At 54.3% G+C, this 20546-nt stretch overlaps 9 protein-coding genes across 9 annotated transcripts; 1 reads left to right on the top strand and 8 right to left on the bottom strand.

Moving 5' to 3' along the window:
* Positions 1-1809: 1809 nt before the first annotated feature.
* On the bottom strand, positions 1810-2970 carry VTN00DRAFT_3427 (uncharacterized protein; the record flags this gene model as incomplete). Its single annotated transcript, XM_069429743.1, has 3 exons — positions 1810-1993; positions 2078-2364; positions 2443-2970. The coding sequence occupies 3 exons, from the start codon at positions 2968-2970 to the stop codon at positions 1810-1812; spliced, it is 999 nt and encodes a 332-aa protein (XP_069282808.1).
* Positions 2971-3940: 970 nt separating this feature from the next.
* On the bottom strand, positions 3941-5593 carry VTN00DRAFT_3426 (uncharacterized protein; the record flags this gene model as incomplete). Its single annotated transcript, XM_069429742.1, has 1 exon — positions 3941-5593. The coding sequence occupies one exon, from the start codon at positions 5591-5593 to the stop codon at positions 3941-3943; it is 1653 nt and encodes a 550-aa protein (XP_069282807.1).
* Positions 5594-5813: 220 nt separating this feature from the next.
* On the bottom strand, positions 5814-7399 carry VTN00DRAFT_3425 (uncharacterized protein; the record flags this gene model as incomplete). Its single annotated transcript, XM_069429741.1, has 4 exons — positions 5814-5881; positions 5983-6346; positions 6879-7015; positions 7069-7399. 4 exons carry the CDS (start codon positions 7397-7399, stop codon positions 5814-5816), a joined length of 900 nt encoding a protein of 299 aa, XP_069282806.1.
* A 1486-nt stretch (positions 7400-8885) lies between these two features.
* On the bottom strand, positions 8886-11471 carry VTN00DRAFT_3424 (uncharacterized protein; the record flags this gene model as incomplete). Its single annotated transcript, XM_069429740.1, has 5 exons — positions 8886-8970; positions 9071-9131; positions 9295-10745; positions 10801-10833; positions 10915-11471. The coding sequence occupies 5 exons, from the start codon at positions 11469-11471 to the stop codon at positions 8886-8888; spliced, it is 2187 nt and encodes a 728-aa protein (XP_069282805.1).
* Positions 11472-12055: 584 nt separating this feature from the next.
* On the bottom strand, positions 12056-12599 carry VTN00DRAFT_3423 (uncharacterized protein; the record flags this gene model as incomplete). Its single annotated transcript, XM_069429739.1, has 2 exons — positions 12056-12370; positions 12420-12599. 2 exons carry the CDS (start codon positions 12597-12599, stop codon positions 12056-12058), a joined length of 495 nt encoding a protein of 164 aa, XP_069282804.1.
* A 709-nt stretch (positions 12600-13308) lies between these two features.
* Positions 13309-15486, bottom strand: VTN00DRAFT_3422 (uncharacterized protein; the record flags this gene model as incomplete). Its single annotated transcript, XM_069429738.1, has 8 exons — positions 13309-13662; positions 13816-13903; positions 13987-14074; positions 14137-14156; positions 14228-14297; positions 14368-14655; positions 14725-15094; positions 15160-15486. 8 exons carry the CDS (start codon positions 15484-15486, stop codon positions 13309-13311), a joined length of 1605 nt encoding a protein of 534 aa, XP_069282803.1.
* Positions 15487-15838: 352 nt separating this feature from the next.
* Positions 15839-17551, bottom strand: VTN00DRAFT_3421 (uncharacterized protein; the record flags this gene model as incomplete). Its single annotated transcript, XM_069429737.1, has 3 exons — positions 15839-15973; positions 16026-16791; positions 16845-17551. 3 exons carry the CDS (start codon positions 17549-17551, stop codon positions 15839-15841), a joined length of 1608 nt encoding a protein of 535 aa, XP_069282802.1.
* Positions 17552-17621: 70 nt separating this feature from the next.
* VTN00DRAFT_3420 (uncharacterized protein) lies at positions 17622-18244 on the bottom strand (the record flags this gene model as incomplete). The annotated part of the gene is made up of 3 exons (XM_069429736.1): positions 17622-17694; positions 17831-17875; positions 18066-18244. 3 exons carry the CDS (start codon positions 18242-18244, stop codon positions 17622-17624), a joined length of 297 nt encoding a protein of 98 aa, XP_069282801.1.
* Positions 18245-18565: 321 nt separating this feature from the next.
* On the top strand, positions 18566-19863 carry VTN00DRAFT_3419 (uncharacterized protein; the record flags this gene model as incomplete). Its single annotated transcript, XM_069429734.1, has 6 exons — positions 18566-18607; positions 18671-18711; positions 18766-19202; positions 19274-19334; positions 19491-19577; positions 19638-19863. The coding sequence occupies 6 exons, from the start codon at positions 18566-18568 to the stop codon at positions 19861-19863; spliced, it is 894 nt and encodes a 297-aa protein (XP_069282800.1).
* Between the last annotated feature and the right edge of the window lie 683 nt (positions 19864-20546).

Below are 20546 nucleotides of genomic sequence, written 5' to 3'. Positions count from 1 at the left end.
ACTTCGACTCTGCAAGCCAAAGAGCTTGCGTTGACGGATAAACGCTCGATTTGTTTGGGATTTCCTGATTTCGCCGACCCTGCTCTCAAAGCGCTTATAATTTGGTCGCTTGTACACACGGGGTGGTGGTCTCGGAAGCCATTGCTATGGGAAAGGACGAATTTATGTTCAGATCTGTTTCAATGCGATGATTCTGTGGTTTTAATAGGCTAGGTCAACCCGGGTTTCTTCGGTGATGCGGTTGGGATGAGTTACTACTGCTACGAAGGATTTGACTCCGGGGCGGGCGTTATCACGGACTTTTAACGAAGCTTCCCTTGCTCTTCTTTCCACCTTTACTTTCTGCACGCTGTTCTGAAATTTGCCCCTTTTCACTCAGTACCTTCTACTTGAGCTTCTTTCATGGGGGTTTTCCCGGTCGCATCGAGGTTCATCGATCCTGGCTAGGAGTGTCTTCACGGGAAGGGCTGTCTTTTTCTTTGGTGGTGGTCTGGGGTGACTCCCTCTGACCTTGGCGTCTACATCTCCCCCTGTTGTTACTGCGTGTGTTATGGTATCTGTTTGTCTGTGTATGTATCTCCATGTATATTGTTTTTTGCGACATGGGCTTCCATGGTGAAAACACGGGAAGGGAAGCGAAAGGCCCACAAAAAAGGGAACGGGCTCGCGGTTGCTCCTTGGAATCTGGGCATGAGGATGGATGGACGGTTTGGGTTGGTTTTTTGATTTGGTTTGCTGGCGATCTTGAGGATCTTCGAGTAATGATTAGCTAATACACGGTTGCGTCGCAATTGGATTTGAGGATTTGGCTTTTGTTGTAGTGGTTCGGTTTCCATCTCTGTATGTAGCTTTGCAATAGGAAGGAAGAGTCGCTGTGGCGCAGTCGCTAGAATCATACACGGTGCCTGGTCAGCTAACGTGACGTACTTTTTAGTAGAATAAGCACCTGGAGTCTAGGTTGGAAGCAGGAGCGCGCCGTGTGCAGAAAAGGAAACTCTTCCGGCTTCCAAGGAACTGACGTGGAACTCGGAACCTCACTTTTATCCAATTCCAATTCGCCAGTGTGCAGAGCAAGAGCAGGCTGCTTACTTGCTGGACGGACATCCAACCCTCCGCTGGCCATGGGTATGGGTATTATACTCCGTAGCATGTTGGTCTATCTGTCAAGGATGATGTCTTGGTTTAAGCAGAGCGACGGGGTTAGTTAGAGATATAGGTAGTGCCCTACCTGCCATGGTACTACTGTACATATGAGTAGGTGTAGAAAGCAAGTACCCTGGTAATTAGGATTTTAGTAATTTCTTTTTAGGATGGTGAATGATGGCGACGGTTAATTACAGTAGAAAGGAAATTGAGTTTATTTATTTGCAATTTTCAAGTCTGTCCTTCGCGCTTTATACTTTGATAATCATGATTTGTTTCAAGGTCAGGTCAAGTCGAGTCTGATGGGCGAGAAGTGGAGATATTATGTTGTTGTGGAGTGGAGGTTACTTTTAACTTTATTCACCTATTTAGAGACATGATGAGAGTCAGACTTGGAGGTGTTCTGCTCGATTTTGTATCTTTAGTTTATATATATATATATTTCATGCTCTCTCATTGACACACAATACATACATGCATACAAGACTAGGACTAGCACTAGGGTAAGTTAGGTGGGGTTAAATATCAAATACATACAACAGACAACAGGAATAGTAAGTAGGTTACATTATATTAAGTCACCGTCAATATTCCTCTCTTCCTGCCTTTCTTTCTCCTTCCCGAGGTATCCACCTGAGGTATCTTCCGGATGTCATGTTTCTTGATCTAGTTCGACTTCTCACGCTGCTCCACCTCCGCTTCCTGCTGCTGCTCCTCCTCCTCCTCCGGAGGCGTGAACTGGATCCTCTTCCCGTACAGCAGCGGCGTGCGGCAGATCAGCGACCCGACCGCGTAGCCGATGTACGCACCCGTGAGGATGGTGATGGGGAAGGCTTGCCAGGGCCGGTCCCTACCATTTGTCAGCACAATTCCAACATTCATAGAGATAGACGTGGCAGATGGATCAAAAGAGAGAAAGAGAGAGAGGACATACCAATCCAACGGAATCGGCACCGCGCCCAACCACGCCCCGACGCCCGCCCCCAGCGCCCCTCCCCACACGGGGTCCGCGGGGCGATTGACGGCCCAGATTTCGCGCCACACGGGGCCGTCGACGCCGTGGACGTAGATGAGCGGCGCGGCGGAGAGGAGGGCCATGTGTCCCGCGCAGAGGAGGGTGTGCGCGTTGTGCGTGGTCAGGGGCGCGCCGAAAAGGACGAGGAGGATGAAGAGGACGGGCGTGGCGAGGAGGGTGGTTAGGGTTAGGGAGAGGAGGGCGGGCTGGTTTTTATTATCAGCGTTGGCATATATATATATATATACGAGGTATATGTATATGGATGGGGGAGGGACACGTACAGTCAACTTCCCCCACAGACCACCACGATTATGGTGGTGATGATGATGGCCATGTTTCCGTCTATATCCCACTTTCCCAGCCCTGATAACACTCGTCGTACTCGAAGGACTTCCTGATCCAGAACCTGTCTTCTTCTCCCCTCCTTCAGCAGCACTGAGCTCCGCGCTCGAAGGGGTCGACCCCACGGGCGGCAAACACGTCACGAAATACGCGACCTGCAGCGCCGCCAGGAGCGGCAGCTCGTTGATCAGCGTGTTCACGGGGTCCGCGACCAGCGACGGGAACTGCGCCGCGTATACGGAGAGGAGCAGTGCCGGGTGGATGTGCGCGTAGGTCTGGGCCGCGCGGGAGGGGAGGATGTCTGTTGGCCCCGGGGTCACGACGACTGGAGGGCCGGATGAAGGTGAGGTCGAGGTCGAAGTTGAGGATGAGGAAGAGGGTTTCGAAGAGGACGCTGGGAAGGTCTGCGAGGAGGAGGAGGAGGAGCTCCCCGGTCGGGAGGGAGAGGGGGATATGGACGCGGTCATCGTGGCTGCGATGGTGGTTTCGAAGGCATTGGACTGTGTCCTGGTCTCTTATCCTTGCGGATGTCTTGCTGTCTCGTCGAGGAGGATATAAAGTCGAACAGGATGAGGATGGATCGGAGAAGCAGCCGGGATGTTTGGTAGGTTTGCAGCCGGCCCGCGAGGCTCGTCGGATCGCTCGGGAAGCTCGAGCCGGATGGCTGCTCCCGTGGATGCCTCGGTTCAGGGGCGATATAACATCTATACGTATAAAAAGCTTTGACAGCTACGGAGCGCCAGAGCGCAATGCTACCAGTAGACTTGATACGACAACAGGAGATCTCGCATCGTCAGGACTCCTATCATTCACGTAGGTACTAGGTACATTACACGACTGCGTCTTGCGCGGACCGTCTCGGACGATATAACAAGACCAATTGACAGATGCTCAAAGGACGAGACGGGTATCGACAGCGCAAATAGACAAAGGGATTAGTCCGGAACGTGACATTGCGAGCCAAGATCTGATGAACAGAATACAAGTCACTTGAGCCTCCCAGTGGCCAATAAATATTTAATCCAATCACAGAAGTAAGGAGAGAAAGGAGAAAGAAAAGAGAAATAAAGGAAAAAAATATACTAATATGAGAGAGAAGAAAAGAAATTTTAAAGGAGAACCACAAGATAGAATCTAAGTCGCTAAATCCAGGCTCCTTACAACGAGCATGATAGTTCAAAAAAAAACAAGCGACATGAAGGATCGTCGAGAAGAGGGATAGGAAAGTCATGATCGAATAATGCCCCGCGTGCGCCTTCGTAAAATGGAGTGGCAAGAATAGACCTGCTTGCCCAAATCCAATGACGCCACGTACTGCCGTGCCAAATCGGTCGACCAGATGCTCAAGATCTACCCAGCGTATATCGTCTCGTAGGGATATCCAACGATACGAGCACCATCGCGGGCACCAGAGCAGTCCCGCACCCCGGATGTTTACTATATCATTCCAGGAATCTGGTTCCGCTGAACGAGGTCCATATTGGACCGATGCTCCGGTTCCTCACCGCCGTAGATGTCTGAACGGACACTACCCGCATCGCTATCGGAGTAGTCTGCCGGCGCCTCCTCGACCCTTGACGTGGAGTCCACCGAAGGAGGTCCCATGGCGCGACGGAAGCGCAAAACCTCCTGAACATCCGGGCTAGGGATCGCATAGGCGCTGCCCGAGGTCAGAACCACCCGCTGGAGCTGCCTGATAGTGTCCTGAAGCTGCGACACTTGGTTCTCTAGGTTTTTCCGGGCAGTCTGCTCTCTGCGCAGTAGAGTGATGAGCGCACTGTACTGTTCAATGGAGACGCCATTGACATCGGGAAGGGAAGCCGACGACGGTGTTAGCCACGTGGGAACATGGTGGATGGTATGGACGGTATTCGGGCGCAGCGTGCTGGTGCTGTTCGGTCGAGGCCCGCCGGCGACAGACGGTGAGCTGCGCGACGAATGCTCGCTGTCACCCGAGGGGATCGAAGAGGGCTGGCCGCGCTCATGCGGAGCGGGACCTCGCGACGGCGAGGGTCTTCGCCGCTTCTCGTCCGACGCTTTCGACCCGTGGCCTTGCATCTTCGCAATGGCGAGCTCGAGATCCATGAGCTTCACCTCAAGTGTGATGACTCTCTGGTCCAGTGTGACGCTTTCGTCTTTCTGCATCTCCAGCACGTTCTCAAAGTTAAACGCCGCACTCTCCGGCTCAGTTTCCGCTATACTTTCAGGGATATCCTTCGGGCCCAGGTCCCGTCCGCTGGCCACGGTGGTGCTCGTTTGAGGTCTCGTGGACGATCCCTCCAAGACGCTGGTTCTCCAGAGCCTGATTTCGTCGCTCCGCCGCCTCCACTGAATGGGCGACATCTGATGTCGTCTCGCCGCCTCCCGAAGAGCACTTGCACTTCGTGATCGTCTCTTGGCCTGGATGATGCTCCTTCGCCGATCTTCTACACTTTGTCCTGCCTCTGAATTGGTCCTTGTACCCAGAGCTACGACACCAGAAGATGCGACGGTCGTGACGACATCCCGGGCCTCCTCGTCCGAAAGTACCAGACTGGGCAGTGTCGCTCTGCGGCGAGGCCGTCTTCGGGCCGACTCCATATCTTGTTCACTTAACGGGTGCAAGCCATTGGTCTGCGAAATGTGCTTATTCGCCAACGGTGGGCTCCGTTTAGACCTCATAGAGTCCGGCATAGTGACGAAAGTACCGCCCTCTGGCATCGGTTTCCCATCACTGTCGATAGTAATGTGCGACTCGTCCACCGCATGCTCCTCATCATCCTCTGCGAGACTCCGCTGTCGGCTTCTGCCGAATATCTTGCGCATGACGGTCTTCAAGGCACTTCCTCTCCGCCGATGCATGTTCGAATTTCTCGAGGTGGTGGTCGATATCGAATCTTGCGGATTGTGGGAGTAGGTCTGCCGGCGGACAGATACCGCGGAGGATTGCGACTGACGGAGGGACGACATCGAAGGATACTCAGAGGCACGAAGAGCTTGCGGACCAAGCCCATCGTTACCCTCTCGCGGTATGGGAATAGGGTCGGATATCTTGATATCCCCGCGACGCAGGGAGCCATGCTGGTGGCTTCTCAGGGGGCCATAGTGCATCGTTTGCGACATCTCGGAGACAAGGAAAATGGTTCGTTGCGAATTGAAATTAGGGCGCGTACTGGTCTTTCCAAAATCAGGGCTACAATGAATACTTCTGTTTCATAGCATATGTTGTATAACGTCGCGACGGAAGGGGGGCCAAAAAGGCAAACGGCCCGGCAAGAATGATAGCTTCAAGAAAAGTAAAAGGAGGGAAAAACGAGTGACGGGAATTCAATTAGAACTGGGGAACCTCTCCCAGCCTTCTAGCTGCCTTCCTCCGTGGAGGTCCAGGATGAACGGAGGCTATTGGCGGTTCAGTTGCGTCTCAGCTGCTGCTGTCGGAATGCGCATGTTATGTTAACGACTGATGTACCGGCCCGCCAGACGGGAACAAACCAACGTACCACGACGGGCGCTGAAGAGGCCCATGTCCACAATCTGCGCAAACACGGCTGAAGCAACAGACAGGCGTCTCATAGAAATATGATCAGCCAGCCATACCTGTGGCAGCAGGCGGAGGGGGGATGTGTTGGAAGGGAAAAGAGGGTGTTGAAAGAAGAAGTAACCTGAAGCTTGAATATCAGAACCAAGGATCAGGAGCGGCGAGGCAGCACGTCCAGTAGATGTAGGAATCTCCGGCATGGAGGACCAGATGCCCGTGCAGCCGTGCTGGGGTGCTCTCCACTCGTTCAGGCGGGTGAGCCGCGGCCGCGTCCTGTGCCAATTGGAGGCGCGGAGAGCAGTGGCTGCAGAGGGGAGACTTCGACACTAAGACGAACAGTCTATCAGTGCAAGACGATCATTCCCTGTTGACCGACGGTGCTAAGGTTTAGCAAGGGGAAACGGTAATTGCTCCGTATCGCGGGATGAACCTAGGACCGGTGGTGCTTTTTTTTTTTTTTTTCTCTCGGGCTCCAGCACCGAGAGCAGCAGACCGGCATCCGGCCTGAGGGCTGTTGGCAACGAGGCTGTTGTGCTTGTGGTCAGAATCGCGACCAAGTGGGCCGCCGAACGAATGGTTGTTTTGGCTTCACCCCTGTGCATCATCACATCGGCCGGTGGAGTTTGAGATCACAGCGGCCACATTCCGGAGGAAATCCATCACTTTTCACCGAATGTTATTTATTTTTTATCGCCGTCGTATTCTTTAGGGTCGTAACGGTGCAGAACGTTAGCCAGGTACATCGGATTGTGAGGTCCTAAGAATGAGATCCGCGTCAGAACAGCCAATGTCCAGCCCGGGCCCGGCAAGCGATCCACGACCGGTCGACGGGGCTCAGAAACAAGGACGATAACGTACTCCATCCCGGGAGATGACAAGGCCCCAGATCGGCCTGGTGAGAGGCTGAAACGGCACTTGAGGGCGCCGGCTCCCGTGCGGCCACATGGCAGCAGTATCAGAAGTCCTTTGACGAGGCAGATCGACAGGCCAGTGAGCTTTCACGCGTCAGAAGCTGTGCGAGCCTGCAAGCGAAGACGAGACCACATACCGTATCTGAAAGGGTTGTTCAGCTGCGATAAGCCGGGATGCGAGGAGAGCTCGTGCGGAGAGGAATGTGAGCCAGGACAGGGGCTCTGAGACGAGAGATAGGAGGCGGACACAGCGGCACCCAGCGCAGGGTTCACCTCCTGAAGCATGCTCTCTCCAACCAACGGCTCTGCAACATGGATATCTGCAGGTGCTCTCATCCTGGACTCGGTTACCAGCGACCAACAGCTCGACTTCTCTTCTGTTTGTTCCGTTCTGGAATCCGGCCAGCTGCGTGACCATGGCAGCCTCGTCGTCGACAGCGTCCCCTCGGAGGCTTGCAAGTTGGCCATTGCTCTTCGACCCATCCAGCCATAGCACCGGCTTTTTTCTCGAAGCCTTCTCATAACGCTGATCTTCATCCGACGACTCTACACAGCCTTGCATTTACATCACCTACGCGGGTCTACAGTGCGGTACGGTAAGGTCGACCGCACCAACAGGGAGCTCTACCCAGGACGGGACAGAACAGGGTACGTTAACTTCGAGAACTTCGCTCGTGGCGAATGGCATTGGTTACGGTGCGCAGAGTCCTAGAAAAATGTTCCTTCTACGGGGATTCCACGGAGCGTCCAGGCCCATTCTTCCCCACGAGCATGGCTGCATGGGGCATCTGGGCGTAGTCCGGTCCTTTTCGGCTGAGCCCTGACAAGCATTGCGGGGGCCACGTTGTATTAGCGCGTCCAGTTCACTCCACTGAGCGACTGAAGCTCCCGGGTAGCCAGCTTGCGTCCCGCCTTGTTCCAACGGCTGCCGAGATATGATGTCCGATCCAAACCCAGGACGCAGAGAACCGAAGACGGCTGTTACTCTCTGACCGCCAGAAGGAAGACAGGAACCCTGCAGACAGATCCCCAGATAACTCCGCCTTCCGGTGGCCTCCGCCTTCTCTGCAGGCCGAGAGATCTAGCCATCCACTCCGCTAGCAGTGTGTTTGTGCGTATATGCAGCCAAGGGCCCCGATCCTTTTCGCGGGTTGTCAGATGACAGGTTCAATGTCCCTCTTATCCAGATCGATTGCGTACCAGCAAACGTACATACCTCAGCTTATGCACATAATTCTCCGGACCCAGGCAGCATCGCTGATTTTCGCCAGGCCGTTGCTTGCACGGTACCAAGGCTAGTTACACCCAAACCCTCTAGTTCTCATTAGTTACGGATCTGCGTACCGGGCAGAGTTTGTGTTGCATCTTCCGTATAATAATAGCATACTCTTCGGGCCGGTTTTTGGCTAACTTGTAGGATGCTTGAAACCCTGTGATCGTTCCGCCGTAGTTCGACGCCAGGCAAGGACTTCAACCGTGCGTCGATTAATAATTCTCCGTAGTCTCATCCTTAGGTCCATTCCACTCGACAACGTCGAAATCAAGCATCCACCACGGAACTCTGCATACAGAGTGCTACCCCAGCAATCCCTCTTCTCCTTCAAAGCATCAGTACTAGGTAGAATACCGTCGCGGATCGTTAGTCACTTGCGCAGAGCCCTGCAGTCGGATCCAGCAGAGAATCGTCATCCAACCTCGGTTCATGAGACCCATGTTCATCTGCAGGCAAACTATTCACGGCACCGCCGCTCCGGGCGGGTCAAGTGCAGCTATCTTCAGGACCGCTTACCGTTTTAATGTGTTCACAGCCTTGGATGTGCCCCTATCTTACATCCATAGCTTCACGGCTGGGGTAAGATGGTGCGGGCAGCAGGCAATAGCAACAATACTACCTGTACTCAACCAGCCATGAGAACAATGGCAAATTGTCGAGAACAACTGCCAAAGATGTCCGTCACATCAAGTCCCCGGCATCCGGGTACCGTAGATCCGCGTTTTCCTCCAGAAAGTCCATCCAATGCTTCAGGAAGCGGCTACCTCTGTGAAGAAAGAATCAAAAATCAAAACCATGTTCGAAGATACTTGCCGTTTCGAGTAGACTGGGATTTCCCTTTCGAGACTTCAGTGGTGAGAACTTACCGGCTAATAGTCTCTGAATCGCCACAGATGCAGAGATGCCTTTTGGGCCGGGTCATTGCAACTAGACACGATTATAATTAGCAACACTGCAGGTACCCTTCTTTGCCTGTTTCAAATACACCGTCCCCGGGTACACGATTTCCGAAAACAACCACAAGCCAAGATCCAGTGTCGATCCAGACACGTAATTCTCGAAAAGGAGCACAGAAAGGACATGAACATACCGTTTAGTCTCCGCTTTTCTCCCAAGAACCCAACTTCGCGCTCCTCATTGCTTCGTACCAGGCTCACGACCACAGCCTCCTTCTCACGGCCCTGGAAGCCATCTACACTCCCTAGCTCGATTCCAGGGAACCTTTCTCTCAGAGCATTGGACAGGACAGCCAACTGCCCATTGTAGGGTGTCACAACCGCAATGTCGTCGGGCTTCACTCCCGCCTGAACGAGGTTCCCAACGTGTCTTGCAACAACAAGAGCCTCCATCTCGTTACTCTTGCTCTCGCCGAGCAATGCCTCCTTTTTACCTATATCGTCGTTTTCTGTCTTTTCTGGAAAGTCGCCTCCTTGGGTATCCCAAAAGACAAGCGGTTCTCTCGTATCGTCAGTATCCTCGACGTCGTACGGCAGATCCTTCAGCAGACGGGCCTTCACAGGCTCTGCCGCTACAAGCTTGGATTCGTACAATTCGTCCGAGGGAAACTTGTTGATCTTTTCATGCATTCGATACTGGATAGTCAGCATCCTTTTGATACCTGGACCATGGAGGGAGAGCAGTCGATCAAACAAGGTCGTCTCCAGCGAAATTCCCTTCAAGACCTTTCCCTCACCGTCCGCATCCCCCTTTGTCTCCTCCGCTTTGCTTGGGTTTTTAGTAGCCGACTTCTCAATAGATGACTTGATGGTAGGAGGCAATTGCAGATGGTCACCGGCAAGAATCACCTTGGAGGCTGACAGGAGAGGAATCCAGCACTGGGCTTCCAAGGCCTGACTGGCCTCGTCAATAATGACAACATCAAATTTCTGATTCTTCAACTGATGTCCTCCAGCACCGTGGAGTGTTGCAAGGACCACCTTGCTTTCTCTCATCAGATTGTCGACGCACTTAGACTCCCGTTCTCTGAACTCTTTCCGCAATTCCTTGATATCCCCGTAAATTGCCCTCCTTTCCCTTCCATTTCTTGTTTTGCGTATGCTTGCTTGCTTCTCATCAATCTCCTTTCGGACATCCCTCACAATCTCCGCAGCTTCAGATGTCTGGGTGAGGACCTCCAGCGAATGGTCCAAGACAGAAGGCAGGAGACGCGCTGGATGGCCAATCCTAACAATTGGGACTTTGTGGGGGGCGAGTCGCTCCACGATGTTGTCCACGGAAATATTCGAAGGTCCACAGACCAAGACGCGTAGATTCCGACGGAGCATCTGAAGAATAAGTTCTATTAGAGTGTGCGTTTTGCCCGTTCCGGGAGGGCCATGAATAAGGGCAATTTCCCTCGACGCCAAAGCAAACCGAATTGCTTCCTTCTGCGAATCGTTCAGTGATGGTTCGATAAACTCGATAGATCCGACGGAATCGAGGTCGACAGTCGATGGAGATGTGTGGCCAAAAGCTACTTTCATGAAATACGTGTACTCTGATTCTGACATCTTTTCCATCTTCTCCATCGTCTGGTTCATACTGCGAAGTGGTCAATAGAGGGGTTCCTAAATTGTCATTCGACGCGTGCACTCACCGTCTGTACGTGACATCGTTGGCAAGTTTGATCCTGTAAGCCACTGTTAGTTACACTGATCCTTACAACGAGATCTGGACCTAGTCTGGAAAATTAATCCATCAGGAGACTCACATCCATAGCTTCTTCCCCCATAGTTCTTCCACTCCTTCGTCCTCATCTTTCGGGCGAGCTGCACTCCCACCGTTCCCGAATGCAACCCACACGCTCCTCTCCCCGACCCTAGTAACAACACCCTCGACTCCTTTGACCTCTGCAGCCTTCCCGCCATGCTTATCCTTGTCCTTATCTTTGCCAGGCTTCTTAGCAGCCCCAGAGGCGATGTCACTCACGCGGACAACATCGCCAACTCGGATCCCGTGCGCTCCTAACCGAGGTCTCCCATCCGAGTCTTCTCCTGCGGTATCCGATTTCTGACTCGACGAGGAAAGTGCAGCATCAGCGGTGAACTCTCCAACCGTCCGTCCGCCCATTCCCGTTCTGCAATTTGCGAGAACGATGCCGGTCAAGGCATAGCCGGTTGCTTGCAATGTGCGTCGCGTGGAGGCGGAGACCGAGGCAGCTGTGCTTGCGAGAGCCGAAGACGCTTTTTCCACTTCATGCTCCTTCAGTAGGAGCTGCTGTTGTGTTTGGGCGAAGAGCGGGATGGAGATAGGTGTCGGCGGGGCCATGGCGATCAGGTCGAAGGGCGGGCAGCCCAGCGGGGGACATAAGAAGCACGGAGGAAATCTGAAGGTCTAAAGGCTGCAGGTATTTGTAAAATAAAACAAAAGTGATAGGTCAATTGACCGTAGGAGCTGAGAGTTGCACTCGACAGCTGCCCGATCCAGACAAAGCTCCAGGCTGCGGACGGCGCTGATACGTACGTTCCCCGCCGCGGAGAGCTTTATTGCTTAGTCACCATCTGCGGGGCCAATTCAATGTCCGTCAATCGCTTTCGTGGTGAACAGAAGCTGATTCTATCAGGACAACCGTAAATACATAGACACCTAACGGAAACGTAGCAATTGCCTTGGCTCTCTCGACATTTGCATTTTCCATTCATGTCCTTAGTGTCTACCCTTTGCCGGTTCTACCTACTCACGTCGCGCTAATATATATTTCTACAGAAGTCGCGGGATTACAGCTTCTCAGGCAGGATTCGAGAATAATAACACTCTATTCAATGGACAAAACTCCCAACCAGTACACCTCACCTTTAAATCAGCGGAATCACTATATAACAAAACGCAGAAAATAACCCAGTCCGCAACATCTAACGCCTTCTCGCCAGGATCAACGCGCTCCCCCATTCGACATCCACCTCAAATGTCCTTCCAGCCTCCCTCCACTTTATCCCATCCCCTCGAAGCGCAGGCTCCGCCTCACGGATCGCGTCCATCATCTCATCAAACGAGGTCTCCTGGCTCTTCTTCTTTACCTCCCGGTCCATCGGGCACCCCGTCTCTTCTTCCTCTGCGGCCACCTCTTCTGCCACCCATGGAACGCGCTCCACCACGTCCTCGTCTAGGTGAGTAACTCTTCCATCGCACCGAGCTTCGTCCTCGCGTAGGTACATAAACCTCGTCGCCTGCCCTGTCCCGGTCCCGGGATCTCCCATCGCAGGCTCAGGCTCATACCTCCAAATGTTGTAACATCCATCCGTCCAGTCCTCCGGCGGACGGAGGAACCACGGCCCGCAGGTTATCCTGGACAATACCTACTCCGCCCGGGTTGCTTCCAGTAGGCGTAGTGGTTGAAGGGCCCTTGTAGCTCCAGAACGCGACGCGAGGGTTCCACCCGGTCGAAGGATCCTTCATAGTTCCGGCCAGAGATTGTCGTTGGGGTTGGGGGGTTTGTGTTGAACCAGTAGGTGCGCGGCTTGGGCGGCTGTTATTGTATGTATGTATGTATGTATGTATGTACTAGGTCGACCGCTTCGCTCTCTTGCTACGTATGAAAGTGACAGTCTTCTGTGTTCGATTTGGTGGAAGGGGATGTTTAATTTTTTTTGAAATTGGGTTCGTGGAAGTTTTGATTAGGTACCTAACCTAGTTCCTTTGAGGGAGAGATGAGAGACGTCCAGTGTGTTAGGGAGGATTAGTTAGGTAGGATCATGAAATACACTCACAAAGTACACGATTGCTTGCTAATCTATTGGATGGGAGGAGGATAGGAAATTACTTCGTTCCCTCAGAAAGAGGTCGAGATCAGTCCTTGACTAGATGGGAGAGATGTCATTATCACCAGCGACTAGGAGTAACCAGAGAAGCTAATGCATATATATATATATATATATATATATAGATGGATGACGCTAATAAAACGGTTATACTTCCATGGATTTAAAACATAAAAAAAAATACAAATCACTGCCCATCTATCCCTTACATGACATGAAACCCACAACCTACGCCAGAGAAAGCAACGACAATAAGAACCAGAGGCTGCAAAGAACCGCTTACAATCTGATAATATGACATGTCAGCCTCCAACAATACCCATTATCACTCACCAACTCACTTGAATTTAACCTACAACCCGACAAATCGCCAACTTCCCCAGCTCCCCTGACCACCCGAACATGACCGTGATCCGGAGGAACCGCAGCCGCGACTGGATATAGCCCAGAAACGGCGAAGGAGACGCCGCCTTGCCGGCTGAGTCGTCGCCAGCCGCAGCGGTTAGAAGCTCCGCAGGTTCTCGGCCCAGCAGTTGGCGCCAGGCTTGCGGGGACCAGATTAGGGGCGTGGATGTCATGGGTCTGGTATCTCTGGATATGGGATAGAAGCGAGCTGGGGAATTCCACGAGTTGGACGCGCCGCGGGAAGGTGGAGGTGGGGAGCAGGATATTGTTCCGGTCTCGTCGGTTAGGGCTCCGATCTTGAGCTGGTGGTCAGTTGCACGATGATAGATACCTCTGGCTCCTAGTGTATGGAATAGAGATGCCAAAATATAACGATTGCCAAAACGTATCGGATGAATTTGGCCTTTCCAAAACCTGTCCCAGTCAGCACAATGGCACAACGAACTCACCACCTGCGGATTCAGCCTTAACTCCAAATTCCTCCCGCACTGCCCACAGTCTGCGGCAACCGCGTTGGCGAAGAGGGGCATATTGCAGCTGGCATAGTTTCAGCAAATAACATCGACGGCTGTTTTATGGCCTCTTTACGGTACAGCCGCCAAGGCACTGATTTAACCTACCATTCTGAACTGAAGAGGCGGCGTCTCGTGTATAGCGTTGTGAGGTTGACTTCTGTGATCAGAAGGCTCATATAGCCCATGTATATTTCTTTTGCGTGTCAGATGTGGTACTTTCGGTTGAGTACGCGACGCAGGTGTCTAGGTACTAACCGTTCGGACGTGCTCGGACACTGGTAGATAGAAATGCATGTTAGATCCCCTTAAAAAACTAAAATAAAAAAGAAAGGGAAGATCAACTCACAACTCATCAATATCCGCCAGCGTAAACTTGAGCTTAACAGGCGCGGACTCGAGCGTCTCGACGTCGAAGACTCATCGTCCCATCACAAGTCAGCCCAAGTCTCCATCTGTCTGTAGAACGAAGTGAATCAGATATATTACCACCCTCCGGATACACCTGATTCACACATCTCGACAGGCCCACCGCAACCCGTCTCAACCACTCCGCCTCGACGATATCCGGATCGACATCGATCATGGTCTGTGCCGTGACGGACAACCTCCAATCGAGTCTCCAGTTGACGCGGGAGACCAGGAGGATTGTAGAGAAGGGAGTCCAGCGGAGAGCGGAGAGCATCATCCGTCCGTAGAGGGTGAGGATGGCTTCGCCGGACTCGTCGCCGATGCCGATGTCGATTTTGTCCGAGGAGTGGCCTTTGGTGTTTGTCACTGAACAGTCGACAGATTAGCTGGACGGGATAATTAGGGCAGCTGTCAACGGATGTTAGATAGATGCACCTCTCGTAACAGCCCCCACAGCTTTGACGTAGACCAGCACCTTCGTCTCTACAGAAGCATCCCGTCTGGCCAGTTCCCTCGACTCCACCAGCGAGCTGAGCCCATGACCGTGAGGCTGGCCCTCTCTGTAGCCCAACGGGACCCTACAGATCCTGCCCGTGGACGGTGCAGTGTCCTCGTGCACAACGACATGGCACGCACCATCACGTTCAGGAAATATAGAAGTCATCAACGGGGCGGCATTCTCCCTGCCCTGGTTGGTGCTACCGGACTTTGGATTCGATTTCGACACAGAGACATGCGGAGTCCAGACGGTGAAGAGGGATCCAAGTCCGAGGCCGTATTCGACGTCGATGTACCAGAGACTGATCTATCGTCATTATCTCAATTAGCCGGAGCATGCTACCCATGTCAACTAGAGGATGGATTCAATACGAGTATACGCCCCGTGTGATCCTTCGCCAGGATCTTGAGACATCCTTTGGCCGCACGTGGGGACTTGCTGGCGACGGGGAGGTCGTAGATGTTCACGACGCGCGCCATGAAGGTGACTCGACGCGGACCTGGAGTCAGCTCGCCGATGAGGACGTCTTCGTAGTTTTGACGCGGTTTCCAGGTGGTGGAATCATCGCCCTGGGGTGCTGTTAGTTCGTCGACGGAGAAGCCATCTCGGATTTCGTCATGGAGGTCGGTCCATTTCCTCTTTCTGCTGGATGCATCTGGTCTGAAGTAGTCGTCAATCGTAGCTCCTGAACGAGCCATGCTACCCAAGTGGACAATTTTTCTGGTTGTAGAATGTGTCTCTAGCAGCACACGGCATTCCGCGAAGTCGACAGCTACGGGCGGAAAGCATCGTAGGGCAAGGTAATCACGTGGCACACGACTACAAAGCAACAAATGGAAAAAAAAAAATGAACAAGAGGAACAGTTTCAAAAGCCTAAGCCTGATTTATATTGATATTTAATGAGAGACTAGAAGTGAATACTAGCTAAAAGCTATCTGCGTTCTGGGCAGTGACCCAGAGGATCAAACCAGTCGACCTGGAACCGAGGCGTTTCAGGCTTCAAAGCGACGGTCTTCTTACAGACCCGTGTCAGAATGCCTTGCCATGACTTAGAACAGCTTGTGCTCCAGAGTCATGTCGTTCTCCGGCTGGAGACCAACGCAGGCACGGAAGATGTTGGTCAGAGCAGCGCGCTGCTTGTTCAGAGCGTTGACGACAGGGGTTCCAGGAGGAGTCATGGGGGCCTGAAGACGTTAGTAGGGAACATCGTTAGGCTTCTAGCATAGGGGGACTCACCTTGAGCATGTAGCTCAGAACGCTCAGGACGCTGTGGAAGCCCTTGAAGTCGTCGGTGGCACCCTCCTTCTTCCAGCTGATACGGGTCATCATCTCGGCAACGATGACGAGATCGATGATCAGAGGAGAGGCCAGGAGAGAGTCCTCGCAGACGTTGAAGATGCTGATGGTCTGGTGGCCACCGCAGAAGATCTGGGCGTAGTACTCGTCGAGGGCACGCTTGTTGTCGCCGACGGCGGGCATGTACTTGATGACCACGGTGTGGTCGGGGTGCTCACCCTTCTTGTAGAGAACGGTGTTGGCCGCCACCATGTCGTCAACGACGTTGGACTTGGAGATCTCCTTGGAGCGGAACTGCTTCTGGGAGCTCAGGTTCATGCCGTCGTTGTTGCCCAGGTGGTTGTAGCTGGCGATCGAGGTGAGCTTGATACCAGCGTTGATCAGGAAATCGACCAGCGCAGACTTCATCTTGGTCTGGCCGGACTTGAAGTCATCACCTCCGATGAAAGCGTTGTTCTTCTCAGCGAACTCGACCGCACCCGGGACGAAAGTGTTCTGGGGAGAGCCGTTGATGAAGGGGGCGTTCTCCAGGATGGAGGCAACGGCGAAGACGGTGGAGGGGGCAACCTCCTCGTGGCCGTTCTTGATGGAGTTGATGAGGTTGTCGGCGGTGTCGTTCACGCCGGGGAGGATGTCCGCATAACGCTCCGTGTTGGCAGTCCAGAGGACGATGACCTTGTCGAGGCCGTTCTTCGCCTTGAACTCACTGCATGGAGTTAGCAACGAGACCAGGGTGCGGAATAAGCAATTGGGACCTACCGGATGTCGTTACGCAGGTGCTCGACGTGGTCCCAAGAGGCCTTGGAGCCGGGGATCACGTTGTCCGCGCGAGCCTCCTGGTTGGCAGCGATGAAGTCGGGGTAGTAGATACTGGGCAGCGGCTTCATCTCGGCCATCTCCTTGCGGATGAGCTCCTTCAGGGACGGCTCCAGGACGGCAGCACGGTCCATGGCGTCCGCCAGGTTCATGGAGCTGATGTCCCAGCCACCAACGACGAGGTCGTTGGGGTGGACCATCGGCAGCATGTCGTGGAAGGGGACGTTGATGTCCTCACCGGTCTTGGCGTCGGCGCCGAGCTTGATGGTCGAACCCATGATGACGGATCCGTAGTAGTTGGCCTCCTGCTTGCCCTCGCGGGTGTCCCAGACGAGGCCGCGGCGGTTGGCCAGCAGACCCGCGGTGACGGTGGTTCCGTTGTTACCACCCCATCCGACGAGCATCACACCGACCTTGCCGACCTTGCGGTTGACCTTGAAGTGGTAGGTCTCGGCCTTGGGGGCGGCGACGAACTTGTTGTCGGCGGTGCGGGTGACCGCGGTGGTGTGGTAGACGTACTTGGAGCGGATCTCGTCGTCCGTGTAGACGACATCGGGGGAGTTGACGGTGAACAGAGGAGCAGCAGCGGCAGTCTGGCCAGCCGACCCGTTCGCCGAGCCATTGACAGCACCGTTCGCGTGGGGAGCCATTGCGTCTAAAGTGCGGTCGGAGATTGCTGGAAAAGTGGAAAACTAGGTACGATTGCGGTGGCAGCGAGTCTTAGCGGATATACGGTGAATCCGATGCCCCTCCACGACTGGACGAGCGTCGGCCGTTGAACGGGTGGTGGCGCCTGTGGACACGCATGTCAGTGACTGGACTCGGATGGAAAGAGAGCCATTGAGCCAGATGGGGTGCAGAACAAGCACCGACATCCGCAACGGGGAGCGGAAAAGGCATCCGTGGCCTTTGCCCAGGGCAGCACTCACGAGTTTAAGAGCGTCGAAAACGTGGTGGCGGTGTTGAAGTGATCACTTCTCTAGAAAAGTGATCGGAAGGGCTTTGAGAGGGTTGCGGGCGCTGTGAAGCTTTCAGGAGGAGATGATGACCGATTTCCTGGTGGTGAAGAGAAGAGAGAAGACGGACCAGGCCGGGGGGGGGGGAGAAGGGCCCTTTTATGTCTGCGGACCAGAGCTAGCAGGAGAGCTAGTCGTCGACCGGAACCTTCGTGGCAGGCCTGCTCGGGATGCTTCTGCTGGCTTCCACCCGTTCCCTTCCGTCAGGCAGGAGGAGAGCCATGCCGGGCATCGACGAGGCGAGGCGGTGCAGGAGCTCCGATACAGCGTTATCTGGAGGATGGAGAGCGCGTTGAGCGATCCATCTGGTCTCTCGTGAGCGGCCATGTCGCGATGGTGGAGCGACGTGCGATTTAGCGTCTCGTGCAGCGCCGCGTTTCCGCGAACAGTTTACGCTCGCCCGTGCGCCCCGATCGGATGCCCCTCGCTATTCCCCCTCTGACACCGCTGCCCCTCCGCCGCCTATCCATCCGTGGATAAGACACGATCCACCGTCTCCAGGAGTTCCGATGGGCGACATTGGGTTGCCGGACAGTCAGAGACGACCATCGAGTCTACGTACGAGCCGGCGGGATCGAGGAGCTCAGGCCCCGCTGGGATGATCTATTTTGGTCGTGGGCAGCGTCGGGATTCATCGAGTTGGGAACCATGGTCCGTCACGTCCAGCGTCGCAGACGTCCTTTGTGGGAGGTTGGAAACCATCGGTGACCACAGTCCCAAGGCCTAGCGAGGTGTCTTGAACGCTTTTCCTAGCGGTCCTTGACGTGTCCACGCTTAGGAAGAGCGGTCTACGGGTACGGACGGCTGGTCTACTGGTCTAGTATCTCCCGACTAACCACCCGCAGCAGAAGGGAAACTATTGAGCAGGGAAGAGGGAGAGGTGCAGAAAAGCGGTTTTGTCCGGGTAGCCGGGAAGAGTCGTACGACGAGGACCTTGCCCAGCGTTCTCCTGCTGATGGAGTGGGCCTGGACGGAGATGCTGGCGGTGCTGTTGTATACGACTGTGCAATTCCATCAAGTTCTACGACGTCTGCACAGGTCTATGCGGCACGTGCCTGGCTGCGAGGGCGATCCTGCGCGACACCGGTTATGCCCCAACAGGGAAACCGGGCAGGCCAGCGATCCAAAACGCTGGCACCCGTGGCTTTTGCGCGCTGCCAAAGACAGAAGATGTCCACTGTGACAGTGCATGCAGCAGATGCACAAGGCATGGAAAGTCCCGAGCGCCGATACGGAGCGCTTGGGACCCCGTGGGAATCCCGGCCTCTTAGTGGCTGCGGAGAAAGTGGGAGCCCGGCCCACCGCGCTCCGACTGGCCGGAGCTCCTCAACTTGACATCTTTTGTATACGCGCTAGCTCGAGGGCGTCTGCCACTTCAGCCTCGCTCGTCGCATCCACAACTTAGTCCTGACTGCAGGTGAGCCCCTCCCGAGGTCCTCGAGTCTTCATCCCGGTTCTACGCTCGATCGATGGGATCACCCGTTGACCATGATACCTGATCTCTTGTCTCCGGTGCTCTGTTGCTCTGTTGTTGTTGTTGTTGTTGTTGTTGTTGCCGCTGATCGTGCATAAGGTTCCTTGCTGGTTCTTTCCTATCGTTGTTCTTGTGCTGTTTTCTTGATTTGCGTGCGTTAGGGCCTAGCCGGGGGACTGCCGCCAGGTCAGTGGAGCTGGGTCTACATCTATATCGGCTATGAACAGGAACATGTCTGCTCCGTAGAATCTTCCACGGGGTACTCGGGCAGCCATACGGAGCGGCATCGTCCCGAGGGCGATACGTTGCAATTATCAGATCCTTTTATGAATCCCTCGGCTTCATCTTCGTCGACCAGATGGCCGACGCCGTGTTACTGGTGAAGGGGGGCGGGGGTGCAGCATTTCCCGGACGGATGGCTCAGGATGAGTTCGGAAATTACAGGGAGAGTGGCGCACGGGAGCGTCTGTGAAGCCAAATTCCTCCATCGCAGGGAGGATTCGACGGGATTCCATCGTGAAGAGGGGGGAGAGGAGGGGGGCGAAGGGAGGGAGTTCTAGGCGGGTCTGGGACGACGTGCTCTCTGGATGGACCGAAGGGGAAAATCCCCTCGTTGTCGAGCGCTAGCGTGGGTGTCCTGTATAGTTGGGAGATAAGCAGGACGTGCTTGGTATACTGTGCAGACTAACTTAGTTCTGTTTTGATCCCGAGGGTGCTCGGCAGACCCGAGTCGAGCAGAGGGACATATCATGCCTGTTCGCGGGTAGAAGATAGAGAGTAGAAGAGGCACAAGAGCGCTGACGACCTATAGGTAGCCATGGGCCTCCGTAGACATCCTGCTGCGTTACCTGTCGGAAAGCCGGTTTCCTGATCGGGCGGGCACGGCGACTGGCCAATGACGGGGAGGGGAGGTCAGGAGTCCCGTGCACGGAACCTGGTAGAAGAGAGAGAGAGAGAGAGAGAGAAAGAGAGAGAGAGAGCCGGGAAGCGCTGAGACAAGTTGGATAGCTTCACGGATTTCCCATTTCGCCGAATGGCTGCGCAGCCGGAGGACGTGTCTGCTGGTGCACCGGACCCGTCGGGCCTTGGAAGTACCCAAGGGCCACCCGAACGGTTGCTGCCTGAGGATGCCAGCGTGGAGGCGCCTCCGACGAG

This window comes from Thermoascus crustaceus, assembly GCF_041956765.1.
Source record: "Thermoascus crustaceus strain CBS 181.67 unplaced genomic scaffold VTN00scaffold_15, whole genome shotgun sequence".
Lineage (NCBI taxonomy): Eukaryota > Fungi > Ascomycota > Eurotiomycetes > Eurotiales > Thermoascaceae > Thermoascus > Thermoascus crustaceus.
This window is presented reverse-complemented; position numbering and strand designations above follow the sequence as displayed.